General features: G+C 42.5%; 1 protein-coding gene across 1 annotated transcript; it reads right to left on the bottom strand.

Moving 5' to 3' along the window:
• Nucleotides 1-2,311: 2,311 nt before the first annotated feature.
• On the bottom strand, nucleotides 2,312-14,173 carry LOC142056282 (alcohol dehydrogenase class-3). Its single transcript, XM_075090782.1, has 9 exons — nucleotides 14,084-14,173; nucleotides 10,101-10,202; nucleotides 9,025-9,166; nucleotides 8,324-8,411; nucleotides 7,304-7,523; nucleotides 6,463-6,723; nucleotides 5,570-5,705; nucleotides 4,533-4,671; nucleotides 2,312-2,640 (listed from the first exon to the last, which is right to left on the bottom strand). Exons 1-9 carry the CDS (start codon nucleotides 14,093-14,095, stop codon nucleotides 2,616-2,618), a joined length of 1,125 nt encoding a protein of 374 aa, XP_074946883.1. The 5' UTR covers nucleotides 14,096-14,173; the 3' UTR covers nucleotides 2,312-2,615.
• Nucleotides 14,174-15,909: the final 1,736 nt, after the last annotated feature.

The raw sequence follows: 15,909 nt of genomic DNA, 5'->3' as shown, positions 1-15,909 counted from the left end.
ACAGTGCACGTTTTTAATATAGGCAATCTATGAATCTATGCATTTGTGCCTACAAATTGAAATCACATAATGAAAACTGTTTATACTGATGTCACTACTACAGTATTTTTAAACAAGCAGAAAGCTTAGTCAGCATCTGCACTAGTACTTTTCACCATGAGATAGCACATCAGCCTGGAGAACAAAACTTATTTAATAAAAACATTGTGAAAGGCTATTTTTTCTCCTATCAAGTTCTAACTTTGCTTGAACATGACATATTAGACTTGTGTTGACTAGATTTGGGAAATGATCTATTTTTGATTCTTACAGAAGTTGCTATCCACTTAAAAAAAATGAACAAAACTTAAATCTACTTTCTAATGAAAATTTTCAAAACTGCTACACTTTTGACAAAAAACCACAATCCTGCAATTAGTTCTGAAACAATATCTTATTTTTCGCTTTACTATCATATAAGAGAGTGCGGAAACTCTTCATGCTGTTTCTGCAAATTGACTTGAATATTTAAAAGATTTGATGTTGAATAAAAGTAACAGCATGAGGAGGACAAGCTGCATCTTTTATGTGACAGGCAGCAGAGTACATACAGGTTTCACTACAGTCATTTGGTGGAACCTTTCTGTCCACTGAAGTCCTTACAGTAGCCAAGACGGTACAGTTCAATACAGTACCTTTATCACCAAGAATGGGGAACAAGCTCTTGTGTTTAAGAGTCCCTTTGTTAGCTGAGCAACTTCAAAGAGCCTACTTCAAACAGCTCCACTCAATCAACTGCTTTGCAGGACAAAGGAGTCTGAAAACTCTGCTTCATAAGGGCTTGGGACATCAATTCTTCAGGCTGGGAAGGAGCTGTCTTTGACTGGAGTGCTCTGGTATCACTAAATGTCCCTGTTGACTTACTCTGGTATTACAAGACTAGCTTTCCATAAACCCTGTAAGATGCAGGTTCTCTAAAGTAATAATGTAAAGCAGATAACATGAGTGTATGTTCTTGATCTAGTCTGTGCAGCCTAGAGGAACCACCTGTTGCAGTATAAATATTTTAAAGCTGTTAATCCAGCCAGCATTTTTGATTCTGCAAGGTACTGGGAATCATTTCACTGCTGGGTTGGAGGGGTTACGATCCTGGTACAAATTCACTTTTTATTTCTTTTGGATGCTCAAAATTGAATTCTTACAACATGCATGGGAGTCAACTTTGTTGTTTACTGTCTGAAATGAAGTTAGAAAAGCAGCTACCTCAACTATTTTCAGAATGCTCTAGGGATATCTTACCACTGACAAATGTCCCAGTTGTACAGCAGTGTCTTGGGGTAAGGTAGCTGTTAGTGGTGAGAGGGAATTTTGTCTAAGAAGATTACTGTTTGCATTCAGAGTTTTCTGTAACAGTTGTTTTGACCAGGTTCCCTTGAAACACAAATCCTTTCTTCATCAGTGTCTTTGGTTCACTGAAAAGCACTGACTTTTTATGTACAAACTCGCCTTTAACTGGGTAGCCTTTCTGCCTCTGCTTTGCAGTCTGATTTCTGCTGTTCCTCTGTGTTTTTCTGGACCTGTGACACTGCTTCCAGGTTTCAATTCAAAGACACTTTATCCAGTCATATTACTTGAACTATATAGTTAAGAAAAAACCCTGCAACTCCAAAATTAACTCCCTCTCCTGCCAACAAACAAACCAAAAAATCCCACAACACTTTACTATCAGAACAAATCTGTTCTTCAGGGGTGCAGGGAAACAACAGTAATGTTCCCTGCTTCAATGGTATGATCCTATTTCTGACTAAGTAGAGGTAACAATCCCATATTGTTGAAGCTGCAAAGGCTGCTTCAGTTGCCAGTTAGTTTAAGGAACTGGCAAAACTCTGCTACTGAAGTCTTGGAGGACACCACTAGGGCAAGTGACTGGAGTAGTCTATGCTATCATCTTTAAAACAGCCCTGCCTACTGCTACTGTAACAAGCCAAATAGGAAATAAGGCAGAATACAGCCTTCCCAAGTGAACGTGGACACACCTGGACACTTAGGTCACATATCCAACCATCTTCTGCTCTACGGTTGGCTTGCAGGTAGAGCTGGTCCTAGAATAGCCTCAGAAGCTCAACAGCTGTTGGAGTTCTTGCCTCTCTCCCCATACAGTTACAGCACATCAGTGCTGCTTCTCAACCCAGTAGTGCTTCGCAAACTGCCTTGTTTAATAAATCCCACATCATTTGCTATTGACTCTGAAGAATGTTCTTCCTCTGTAGTGTATATACATACATACTGTAAAATCACTAGAGGAAAGAAGTAAGACACAGCAGTCACAGTCTTAAGGGTCAATAATTCCAATACTATTTAGAAATAAGCTTTTATTAAGTAGATCAATTGAGTTAGGCACTATTGAATTTGAAGAACAAGTACAGAAGAAATAGAAGTTTGACAACCAGTGCTAGCTATACAATGCTATTCAGTGGTCAGATTTGTTATTTAATACTCAGAATGCTCACGTAAAATACGTTGTCTTCCTAGTCCCAGTGAGGTTTTCATTTGCTTGATTCTACTCTCCATCAGAAATTCTATTATAAAAGGACAGTTACCACGTTGCTGGCCAACTGGAAGATCCACATTTGGCTCTAAAACTTTAGGACTGTTCGAATGCTTAAAATGGAAAAGAATAAGAAAAAAAAGTTACTAATAAGTCCATTTTCTCCCCTTCTCTCCCTTCCCTTTCACTGCTGAGACATACTTAAACTTCTCTCTCTGTTAAGAATGAAGTTGTGCTTATGCCTATAATATTTATTAAAAATCCTGGTTAAAATGGGTTAGTAATGCTTGTTATCTTTGGTTTTTTTAAGTCTCTTCCCCCAATAAGATATACTCAAAATGGAAGCTTTATCAAACTACATGAGTGTCAGTTTTCAGGAGCTAGCCAAGAATATTGATCAGGAACATTAACATTTACAAGTATTTCCTCTCTTTTGGCTGCTTCGAGAATTTTAAGTAGCTTTCATTATTATTTTCAAAGGACATGCTCGTGTAGGAACAAAGCATTGAAATGGTACAGAAGTTTGTAACTGGGAAAGGGGATAAACTGCTGGGTGAAATCTGCATAGATCCAGTTGTATCCAGTTGTAAAAAGTACAAATGCAGTTACTGTTAACTGACTTATTCAAAATAGGAATACATATGAGATAAAGCAGATAAAGTTATTACTTCTGAGAAAGTGATATACTTCAATATGGGTTGAGATAAAATACAAAGATCACACTGGCTTCTTGAAATATTTCTGGTAACTATTTATCCATCTGCAGATCAACCTAAATATGGATAAACAGAGTTGCCTGCATTAGTGCAAATATACAGCAAAATATTTTTTGCTAGAACATCTCTCCAGTTTTTCTTCTTGTCTACCAGCTGATTGTTCCTTTCATTCAAAACACATTCTTAAGAAGTATGTGACCTAGTCTGCTAAATAAGCTGGTTTATACTCTTGGAGGCACTGGTAGCTATCTCATTAAAAGTTTCTGAATTTCCAACAGATCACAGAACATCTCATTAAAGCTCTCATTTGAAAGGGGCCTGCTCTTGAAAAGACACAGCTGGATAAGCTTTAACACATCTCAGGCTAAAACTGTCTAATCCTATCCCCTTTTCTGCATTAGATTTTAACCTGCAGATGCAGGTTCTGCCACAGTATCCCCAGGCCGGTCCCCATTTTCCCTCAAGCACATCCATGCCCATATCTGTACAGGGCTTTACAAAGATCACCCAATATATCCTCTGATAAGAATACCCTACTTGGCAGTGCTTTTGCAGGTTGATCACTACTTGCGAAGTATGCTGCTATAAGGGCAGCAAGGCTCATTACACATCCAGCAGGTTTTTTACCAGCAAGTAGGGTCACTTCAATATGCAGTGGAGTTGGGCCTCATGAGGAAGTTTAATACAGCTGTGGCCTAAGTTTGCAATATGGACAGTCCAAACTGCCATTCGTCTTAATAAAGGCAGAAACTGCTGTATGTTAAGAACTACAAACCCATCATACGAATGTTCTACCCCAGTTCAAACTAGAGGAAAATAAAACATTTTAAAATGTAGCATGTTCAAAGATCATTCCCAGTGATTGATTGTGCTGGTAATCTATCCTAAATAGTTTGAAAATATACTGCAATCTACTATTTAATTAAAATACACTAATAGCTTAATGACTTGTAAAAATGTATTAATGTGAACTCCCCTTCAGTTTCTTCAGATTTTTCCTGAGGAGGAATGTTTTAAGCAATGTTGGAAGCCTAAGACCAGCTTGTCCACTTTATCTGCTTTACATACTTGTATATTTCCCCTCTAAATTGTTGCTTGGCTTTTACTCTCTGCTTCATTTTGGCACATGTCTAGAAGCTCAGAGAAAGTGCATTTTTTCACCTCAGAATGAATGCATGTGGTATAGTCAGCCTCTATCCTCCCTGACATGACAGCAGGCAGGAAATCTGTATTTTGACGATGTCTTATTGAGAAATGTCTTCTACACCTTTCAGTATTATCAACATTACCTCTTTCCTGTATGCATAAGCTCAAAAGCCTCATTAATTTTGTCAAAAGGCAGGGTGTGAGTCACAAATTCATCAATCTTGATCTTTTTGGACATGTAGTCAGTCACCAGTTTTGGTACATTGTCTACGCTCTTCCAGCCTGAAAGACAGAAAGCATGCATTTGTTTTTCCCCTTTCCACCCACCTCAGAATACAGAGAGAATGAAAAAAATACAACTCTTACATAGGCACTTGTGTGATAAATAAAAAAAGGAACTGAGATCAGTGACATGTTTGTCCCTCCTGCTCTAGGCAGCCAGCGAGTAAGGAATGCAAGAGGACAGCTAGGCCTGGCAAGAGCACGCACTATCCAAACACCAAAGTGCACTAACCTTTCACTAGGTATTTCAGGATTCAGGGTAACAGCAGCCCTCATCTAGGAAGGCATGCATGAGGCATCTCTTATCAGCTCCTATATGTATCTTCATAACGCAACCGAGTTTTGTATTACTTGGAAAAAGGGCAATGTAATAACATCAAGTTTGGATACTTCCATGAACCTCAGCGATTACTGAATCTGCAAGTTATGGGTAGCTGTAAAAGTGTCAGTGTTTTTTTAGTCTGACAGCACAAAAGGTGTATCAAGCACTCGATTTTTACTTTAAAGCTCTTTATAGCACGTTCCCATGTTAGCCCCACAATTTTCTTAGTGATTAAGCAACACAAACATATTTGTGTGAGTTCCTATCTCCCCAAAGACTACATCCTTCCACTGGACCAAACCAAACCACACCTTCACTTAGTGATAAAGCAATCCCTCTATACCACTCCTTTAGTACTGAATAGCATCTAGTTATATTTTCTCTTCAAACTATGTGAGATATCATACCAATGTGTTTATTTGTAGCCTGTCTGTAGGAATATCAGATTTTAAAAGTCAACACAGCATTTATGAATAGCCTGTCACCAGTACATTTCTTGCACAAGCAAGGTGGTGTGTTCTTCACAGCTTTAACCCATAGTAAATTATTTTTACCCTCATACCAGAGGAAAGTTACCTCCAAACGCGGTCCCTTTCCATGTCCGCCCAGTTACTAGCTGGAATGGCCGTGTGGAGATCTCCTGACCAGCAGCAGCTACTCCGACTATCACACTGACTCCCCAGCCTTTGTGGCAGGCTTCCAAGGCAGACCTCTTCACAGATGGATGGGACAAAGCAGAGGGGTAATTGCTAATGTTTATGCTGCCTAGACTGGCACAGGTTGCAACTCCTTTCCCCCAGTTAATGAATCACTGCATTAGTATTTCAGGAACAATAAATACACTGAAAAGTATATTAAATTTTCTATTGGTTCAGACTCCTTATACTGTTAAAGGTTCACTTTGCTCTTTTTATATCCCATCTAGCTTCCAGAGAAGTCACTCTGAACTCCTGCTGGGAGTTGGGATAAACTGTAGTCAGAGACAACGTAGACCATGTTACTGACAGTTAGGAATGCTGTTATAATTCCTGAAAACCTAGCCTTACCTTCAGTAATACTTCTGCATTTCCCAAGGTTAAATTCATTATCTGAGGAATTAGGGAAATACTGAGTGATCCTGGAGATTTTACTGTTCATTGGACAATATATTTTATGTGGGTTTTGTTAAGTTTTCAACTGTCAACATATGACAATAAAGGATTTCAAAGAACTCCCATTAAGGAAAAGAGTTTGTAAATTTTAAGTGCCATTTTCAACCTAGGAAGTAGCATCTCCATTACATAATTAGGAACTGGATGTAAATTGGCCTTTTTAGTCATAGCAGTTATTAGTACTATTTAAAAAATAAATAAATTAGTATGGCATGTCTTCTGCAACAAGGAAGCAGCTCATTTTACTATTTAGCTAAACAACTAAGTGGCAGGTAGCTATCCCCTCCCTCTGCATGCCACTGTTACGCAAACACTCACCATGACTCCAACGTTGCCAGTGCACTCAAATGAGTAGTCTACGCCACCATCTGTCATCTCGACCAGCACCTCCTGTATGGGCTTCTTGAAGTCTTGAGGGCTAATGCACTCAGTAGCTCCAAACTCTTTGGCTTTGGCATACTTATCCTTGTTAAGGTCAATGCCAATGATCCGGGATGCTCCTGCTGTTTTACAGCCCATAATAACTGCCAGCCCAACTCCTCCTAAACCAAAGACAGCACACGTAGAGCCAGGTTCCACCTAGGAATAACAAAAGAGCCATGAGCAACACAGAGATAATTCATTCTTCCACATGAGTGGGAAACACAGGTTAAGAAGTCAGTAATGAAGGACACATGGAAGCAAATATATATGGCTATGAGACTTTATCACTTAGATAAGGGAAACTATCTAGAAATTTCATCCAAAAGCTCTTTAGGTACTAGTATTTTCTTTATGTCCAAAGACTCGACTCCCATAACCTGCCCTAGACTCATGCACACTCACCTACCAGCTCTGTCTAACCCTGAGTTTCAAACTATGAGAATGACTTGCTGCAAGATTAAGATGGATTGGAAAAGTAATTTATATATAGCTGGTATCAAAAGGGATGCAGAATCTTCTGCCTGGATTTCCTCTAAAGGGCAGCAGGTTCTTCTAACCTTATCTGGCCTTTATGGAGAAGTTAGAAATTCTTAGCTAAACGTCATCAGTCGAAGAGGAAGGAGAAACAGATATGTGGTACATCACATTGATGGTCCTAATCTAGTCCCTAAGATATCTGCATACTTTGGCTCAGATATATTTACAGAGAAAAGCCAGAGGCGGCCACAGCTTTTACCTTAGCAGTGTTAATAGCAGCCCCGTAGCCAGTAGAGATTCCACAACCCAGCAGGCACACTTTATCGAGAGGTGCTGCAGCATCTATCTTGGCTACTGAGATATCAGCCACCACAGTATACTCGGAGAAGGTGCTAGTCCCCATGAAGTGGTAAATCTGCTTTCCTTTGCAGGTGAATCTGCTGGTACCATCAGGCATGAGTCCTTTCCCTTGAGTAATTCTTAAGGCAAAGATGGGAAGGAAAGTGCAGTCAGTCTTAAGCAGTAAATACTCTCACCAGACAGTATCCATTAAGTAGCACAGAGATGCAGTTGCATACTTGCACCATTATTTTTAATCATTCCAATAAACCCAGGAGTTCACAGAAATTAGATGCTGAACTCCTAAAACTTCATGCTGTTAATTCCTCCACAGAAGCACTGAAAGAAGTTGAGTTTATCAACATGTTGACCTTGTTAGCTACCAATGCTAACTGCTTTGCCACAGTACCACACGCCTGTCTGCACCTCCTTCAGTATGCTTCCCTTGAATAGCACCTGTCAATTATGTCACTGGGGTTTTTGTTTGGGTTTGAGACACTTTCTTTCAGAATGGCAGCTGGAAACTTAGCTAGGAAACAGGTGTTAAGGAAAAAAGAGCTTTCTGTATAATTCTGTACTACTTGACAGCTCTGGTGTTGACTCCCAAGACCTAAATTCCCTGAAGTGCTTCCCTTAAGTATGGATTAAATATGGAGTCAGAGCATTTATGTTTTCAAAGCTGTGCGTGCAAACTAGCAGTTTACACCTTCACATACATGAAAACAGAGAAACAGATTTACTTAAGAAGAAAATAAATTTTAAGGAAGAATGGGAAGTAGTGCAAAACTGACTCCCTAAAACACAGACTTTCCAACTCATTAAATGATGCATCAAGAAATTTATTCTTCAAAGGTAACTCCTGTCAATTACTTTTGATAACTAGAAGAGGTACACATTGAACAAATACTGTACTGTGTGTCAAAATATAAAGCATACACACCTTATCTTCTGGCACAGATTTGTTTTAGGATTCTTACAGAACTTGCACTCTCCACACTGGGGGATATATAAAGGGATAACAGTGTCCCCTAAGAAAAAGTAAAAAATATTCTGTGGCTTCTATTCAAGTCAAGCAAGGCATTAGGAAAAAGCTGAAGTTACTCCATTTTCATTGCTTTTATGTGAGCTTGTGTTCATTCAAAACCTTCTTTGTGTATTAAAAACTGTTTACGTACAGAGTAGCACTGTTTATACAGAGTGCTAGACTCTTCTCATGTCTGAGCAGACCGCCGATCAGAAGTTCATCATTCCAGAATAGGAATGTTACCATAAAACAAACCAACCCCAAATCAACAGTGAACAACATGATTAAACATTTTTAAGCCCTTTAATTCAGCCAAAAGGTAACAACTAGCATTTGAAAAAAAAAAAAACCAAAACAAACCCTCTTCTAACTATATTGATCCAATCGCAAGTAAGAAATTGGTATGCTGGGCTCTCTGAAGCATTAAACCACGAGCTCATTGAATAGATTAGTGTTGTATCTCCCAGACAAAGAGATATCTACACGGGCATACACCCCAGAATAAGACATTATATTAACTCCTGCCATATAGCATTTCATTGGCCCAGTTGACAGCTAACCTTGTAGTACAGTAACACTTTTAAGGAAGGCAGAAAACTTGTAAGATATTTTCTTACCCGGCTTTACTTTTGTTACTCCTTCCCCAATGCTCTCTACGATCCCTGCTCCTTCATGACCCAAGATCACAGGGAAACATCCTTCAGGATCAGCACCACTCAGAGTATAGGCATCTGTGTGACAGACAGCAGTGGCAACTATCTGTGAAAAAATACAGAATCTGAGGCACCTTGAAGAACAGCATAGTAGCAAAGATCTAAATACTTCCCTTTGGTCAGAAATTCAGAACAATTGCTGGGACATTTGCCAATCCTGGCAGTGTTTGTGATACAGCCAACTTACCTTCACTTCTGGCAAGGCACAGGAGTGCCAAGGCAGGCACTTTTTCCTACTTTGAAAAAGTAAAGTCATGACAGTACATCTTTTTTAATTTCCATCAACTAAATTCTGATGCTGAAATGAGTAGATGATGACATCTGCTTTCCTAAAGCTAGAAATCGGTACTCCAAGTTGTCTTAAAGTAGGTTGGCAACTCAGAGTTGAAGTAAGCTAGTCTCTCAAAGGTAAAATGACCAGATAGACCACACAGAACTCTCAGTACTGCGTAAGTCTTAAGCACCATACAGAGACCCTTTCCACAGAGATTAATTTCACCTTAACATGTACTTTTTGCCAGATACGGACTACTGGAAAGTCCTGATCAAATCAGAAACTTGGGTGTAAGGAATCCAAGAGACCGATCACAGCTCAGCAGCCCGTGACTTACAGCCTGACTGAAGTAAAATCCAGCATGTTACACAGCTCCAACAGGTCACAAGTTGCTGCGCTTCAAGCAAGATCAAAGGTGTTCCTAGCTCAGATGATCTGTGGGACCTTAGTCTGTAACAACTGGAATTGATCCCTAAGGCTAGCCGTGATCTTTAGACCAGACTGTGAAGTGAGACCTGTATAAGTCACGTGTGTGTCATAAACAGAAGATCTAAACACCATAATTTTCTTCTTTGTAAAGCCAGCTGAGATACTAATGAACTAATGCTATCTATTCAACATTTCTTCTGTTGGTAAACAAACTGTTCAACTTTAATACTCAGTCTCCCGAAATACAATGCATACAGCTAAAGATTGATTTAATTACCTTGATACGAACTTCATGAGCTTTTGGTGGAGCAACCTCCACCTCCTCAAGACAGAGAGGTTTACCTGCCTCCCAGGCAACAGCAGCCTTGCATTTAATAGCCTAAAAGACAACAACAAAAACAAAAAAAAAAAGAGGACATCTGTTGTATGGTTCATTTAAAATAATTCTTGTTCAGCCAAGTGAGAAAATGAGAGAAACACTACTGGCTTCTGGAAGAATCGCAGATCTGAAATTAATAATTTCAACACAAAGGTTTAATTGCCCTACATTTGCTTTCAGGAAGCTAAATAATAATGAGTAAACCAAGATCTGAAATTTGGATGTCATTCTCTTATTGAGCAAAAGATGTAATAAAGCCAGGAGTGCTCAGGAGATATTCAAATACTGCAGTGATATGAGCAATAGGAATGGAAAGATTGCATAATGAAAACAGTGGTTTAAAATAAGAGACTGGCATTCATTTGAGATGTGTTCCTCGAGCACAGGGTGTTCAAAGTTAAAAAAAATTCAGAAAGCAAACTCAAGGTCACATAATGGTCTGAGACCCACATCAAAAGTGAATTTCTTGTTCCTTATCAGGATGGCTTCCGAGTACGGTTTTGGCAAGGAGCTGTATGTGCATGCAGCTGACACGCAAAGCCCTCTGGTGACGTAGGGACCAGAAAGATTCTGCTATCTTGTTATTGTGCGCTAACAGCTCTGCAGAGCCTGTGTGGGTTACTGTTAGCAAGTCTTCATTCACTGCTCTCAGCACCATGACAAATCCTGCTCTGCAACCACACCTATACAGTCCCAGGAAGTCTTTCAAGCCACACGGTGCAGAGCCTGGATGAAAGAGCAGGATTTGTGGATCTGTAAACCCAATCCTACCAACAGGTACATATGCGCAGCTGACTGAGTAAATCCATAGGCATTACAGCTGTACAATCTAGAACAGCTTTAGGTGCTGCAAGGGTAAGCATCTGGAGTACCCTTAGACGTCAGTTTTACAAAGCATGACTCCTGGTCTGTCCTTCATGATAAAATGGATAGGGTATCAAATAATCTGAATTTTGCTTCTTGACAGACACAACATCTTTCAGCAAATGTGATACGCAATACCCTCCTGTGGGGGACACAGGTGAGTTGTGAAATCAAATTCAAGACCTTATCTACATAAAACCTGACAAGGAATGCTGTCGCAGACTAGACTGCTCTGGAACAGATCCCTTTGCAATCTACTCCGGAATAGCATCCGTGTATTTTAGAATAATTCAATTATACCATAAGACTTGAACCTATTTTCATCCAAGCAAACACGGTCTAAGCCATTGCTATGACAGTTGGAAATATGAAGCATTTCATAGCTTATGCTATAAACCGATGTAAGAAAATGACGCTTTATGCACTCAAACTAGCTGTGGTGTTCCCATGGAATCCCTGAAAGAGGATTAATGCAAGTTCCCAAGACCAGACATAAAGTCATCCAGCCTTTTTGAAATTTCACTGCCTGGAAGAAATAACAGCACTGAGACCACCTGTTGAACTCGCCAGGTCTGACGCATCACCTGCGTGTATACAAGAAAATAATGTGTAGTTTATGACTTTCTGTGGTATTCTCATTGTACAATAAACAGTACTGGACTTTGCCAGAACCAAATAACACCCTCCCTGTACCTGTAGTAGCAGAACTGCAGGTGTTTACCTTGGCTTAAACTTGCTAAAGTAAATACTCCCAACCCTAAAAGGCCTGAAGCTTTATAACAGAAAACAGGTAGCCATTCCTACAGCCACAGGGCCAAGATTAGACAGAACCTAGAACTGTGAATTCCCCCTGCCCTGCTTTTTACTACCAGGGTAAATATTACAAAAATGCACTGAATTTGACATAGTAACTAACTGTGGAGCCACAGCATGGGAATTCAGGCCTCATCTGTAGATGTACCGAAGATTTCTTCCAGAAAATCTAAATTCAAGGCACAAAGCACACAAAGAGCCATCATGCGATAAATCATTTACTGGTTTTCAATCCATCCCTCATCCTCCCCTCACGAAATCAGTTGTTCTTGCACAGGAGACTGTGCATTCCTAAAATCTGAATTTCTACAAGCTTAGTTAAGCACAAGATTAAAGAGGGGGAAAAAAGAAAATCTCCTTACAGGATGAATTCTGATCTTCCTAAAACTAACGTCACATATGTGGAAGTGTATGTTAAAATAATAACTTCTGATTCAGAAGATTTAAAGAAGCTGGCTTCTGAAATCTCAGTCAGCTCCTAACAGCCATAAAGGCCCCATGACTATTCAGAGTGGATATCGGAAAAGCCCCATCTTCTGACCTTTCAATATTCAAGACACTGTTGCTTTGCTGAAGATACTGAAGCCAACAACTCGAAAAAAACCCCAACTTTCTTAATTTTCTCTATTAAAAGATTAGCACAGGAACACAACTGTTAAGTTGCCTGTAGCTACACACACGATCGGCTATCTTACTCAAGATGCAATCAAGCTCTTGGCAGCCAGAGAAGCTGCCCTATCCTCTCTGGAACCGCTGCTGGCCCGGACCAGCCTCCAGTGTCTGGACAAGTGAGAGCGCCCAGCCTGCACAGCCCAGGACAGCTGCACAGAAATTAAAGCAGTATTAAGTAAGTTTGGACTATCATGATGTTTTGCAAGCAATACAGCAAACAGGCCAGGCAATGTTTTCAAGAGCAAGCAGCGTTCAGCTCTACTGAAAACAGACTGGCATTGCCACCAGAGAGCAGCCTCAAGGATCAAACTCGCTGAAAAGCGGCATCTCCCCAGACGTGCACCTGTTCTTTCTTCTCCCACTAAACAATCACAAGAAGAAAACACACAGGGTGAACCGCGCTTAACTATTTCCTCCAGACCATCTATCTCAGCTGACAGTGTGCTCCTTGCTGCCTTCTGGCAACTGAGTGTGCACTGAGGAGCCAACACCTTCCCTGCCCTGTGTGCCAAGCCATCTCTTTTTCCCTTCCTTCGAGCTTATTAAGTCACACCTGTCCAAAGCCCATAGGAAACCATGCAAGGCCAACGTCTTCTGCTTGTTCTTCCATCACTTTGACTAACAAACGGTCTAAGCACACAAGTGGAACCCTCAGATCCAAAAACGTGCATGGGGGTTGAGGCCTGCGAGCAATGCATGTATTTCATAGAATCATTAAGGTTGGAAAAGACCTCCATGATCACCAAGTCCAACAGTCGACCCAACACCCCCACGCCTCCTAAACCATGCCCTGGAGTGCAACATCTACGTGTTTTTTTTTAACACCTCCAGGGACGGTGACTCCACCACCTCCCTGGGCAGCCTGTTCCAACGCCTGACCACTCTTTCAGTGAAGAAATTTTTCCTCATATCCAATCTAAACCTCCCCTGGCGCAGCTTGAGGCCATTTTCTCTTGTCCTATCACTAGTGACCTGGGAGACCAACCCCCACCTCACTACCACCTCCTTTCAGGTAGTTGTAGAGAGCGATAAGGTCATCCCTCAGCCTCCTCTTCTCCAGGCTAAACAACCCCAGATCCCTCAGCCGCTCCTCATAAGACCTGCTCTCCAGACCCTTCACCAGCATCGCTGCCCTTCTCTGGATACGCTCCAGCACCTCGACGTCCCTCTTGTGCTGCGGGGAATTCGAGGGGATTTCTGCTCCCAACCCCGCGAACACTTACAGCAGGAGCCTCCCACGCGCAAATAACGGCACCGATTTCCGCCGCACACCCTACACGCGCAGGACAGGGGGAAGGGGACGCCAAGCCGACCCCTGCGCCCCGATTTTCGCTAGCGCCGCGCGCTCGCACTGCAGCTTTCGGGCGGGAGCAAAAAGATCAGCGAGGGCCCGCAAGCGCCACATCCGGACGGACATCCGGACGGACTCCCAGCCCCCCGCCCCGTGCAGGCGCCGCGCGAGACCCCCCGCGCGCCCCGGGGCCCACTCCACCCAGCGCGCCCCCGCGGAACACGCTCACGAGCCCCCTCACCCCGCCAGCCATAGCGCACGAGACGGAAGGGGTAGGTAGCCCCGCCCACACGCCCCCTCCCGCACCCTCTGGCGCGCATGCGCGCTGCCGTGGTGGGCGTCGCGGTGCGGAGGGCGGGAGCACCGTGAGGGGGCCGGCTCCTTCCCGTCTCCCCTCATCAGCCCGCTGGGGTGGCGGGGCGGGAGCGGCCGCAAGGGGTCGCAAAGCCTTTGCAGCGCTCTTCTTCCCGCAAACCCCGGTGCGGGTAAGGGTACGGCTTTTTTTCCCGTGGATTCCCCGCTGAGCTACTTTTGTAGCTTCTGGCGGTTGCGTCAATGTCTCACAAGTAATCCCGTCAGTCCGGCAGGCGGATTGACGTTATTCTGCCTGTGAGAGAGCAGGCCCGTTGTCCCGGGTAGTGGGTCTAACCCCGATGCCGCCGGCTCCAGGCTACCCAGCTCCCTTCCGGAGTAACGGGGTGTAACCGACCCCCTCTGTTCTACTCCGTGAGGGCTGCGGTCCGTGCATTCCCTCCGAGAGGGTCCCCCTCTTGCACCCAGCCTGGAGACACTTGGTACCTCCTGCATCTCACCCGCTCTCCTCATGTCTCCAGTGTGGGTCCTTCGCACCTGAACCTGTACTCGGCCGGCTGAACGGTAGTGGTGGAGGCTTTGCTGGGTAGCTTCAAGCTGGGTGAAGGCAGCCCCTTCCCAGTGGAGGCTAAGGGCTCGGCAGTGCAATGGCAGTTTTGGCTGAGACCCCTCGAGATCCCATCTGGCAGGCTTTGAAGCAAAGCAGGTATTGCTGCAAGATGGGATCATTAACTTCCTCACATTGTCGTTTCATTTTCTGAAGAACCTTCTTTCTCCAGGCAGGCAGGAAAGGCTTCCCATGAGGTCTGCAGACGTGGCTTTGTAAGATCAGGTTCTGCCATGGGATGCTGGGATTTTACATGAGATGAGAGGTGCTGGTGCTTGAGGAATGGCAGGGTGTTACTAAGCCCCTCTCAGTAAGAGTTGGAGTTTTTATTTTCTGGTGACAGGCTAACAAAACTCAGCAAATACCACAGTTAGACAACAGCACCAACCTGGGGAAAAAAAAACAACTTTAATAACATAACTTAAAGAACTCTAGCATTTAATAAATAAAACATTTAATAACATAACTAAAATGACAGATTAAACCTGTAGGCTCAGGAAAGCTAGCACCTAGCTGGAAGGTAATTTGGGCAGTGCAAGTGCTGTGTAGGTTTCACATATGGTGAAATGTGTTGAGAAGGAATGAAAGGATGTGTGATCAGGCTGCCCGTCCCGTGGCCTTCTTGAGGCTTTCCTCTAGGTACTTCAGTTTGTGTTCACTGGCTACCACTAAAACCCCGTTGCTGAAATTGAAGCAGGCCTTGTCCATTTAACCATTCTCAGTTAAATTCAGCTCTGTCAGCCTCTCCTGTGAATTTCGTGCTCTTGGTCACCCCAGTTTGTCAGGGCTTCCAAAAAGACTCAAAGCATTTTACGTTTATCTAAACTCTGCAGTTGCTCAGTTTTTGTTAGTATCTGATATTCTGGAAACTGCAGGTACTGATTCTGGTAGACAAAAGCACAAATGCAGAAATCATAACTCCTTAATGCTCATTGTCTGATTTCAGAGGTTAAAGTGACTGGTTTTATTATTTTTTCCTTCCCTTGAAGTTTTGTGATGCTGTCTCCAGTGTTGCTGTGTACTATTGGGAGCCCCTGGGCATGGTAAGTGGTTTTGCAACTTACTTTCTATTCTCAGTACCATGCAAGTAAATGAAGTTACCATGCTGTGCTCTTGACTGTTTATGCTTTGACGTGCACCTTTCAGGT

This window comes from Phalacrocorax aristotelis, chromosome 4, assembly GCF_949628215.1.
Source record: "Phalacrocorax aristotelis chromosome 4, bGulAri2.1, whole genome shotgun sequence".
Taxonomy (NCBI): domain Eukaryota; kingdom Metazoa; phylum Chordata; class Aves; order Suliformes; family Phalacrocoracidae; genus Phalacrocorax; species Phalacrocorax aristotelis.
Note: the sequence above shows the minus strand (reverse complement) of the source record. Positions and strands in the feature narration are given on the sequence as shown.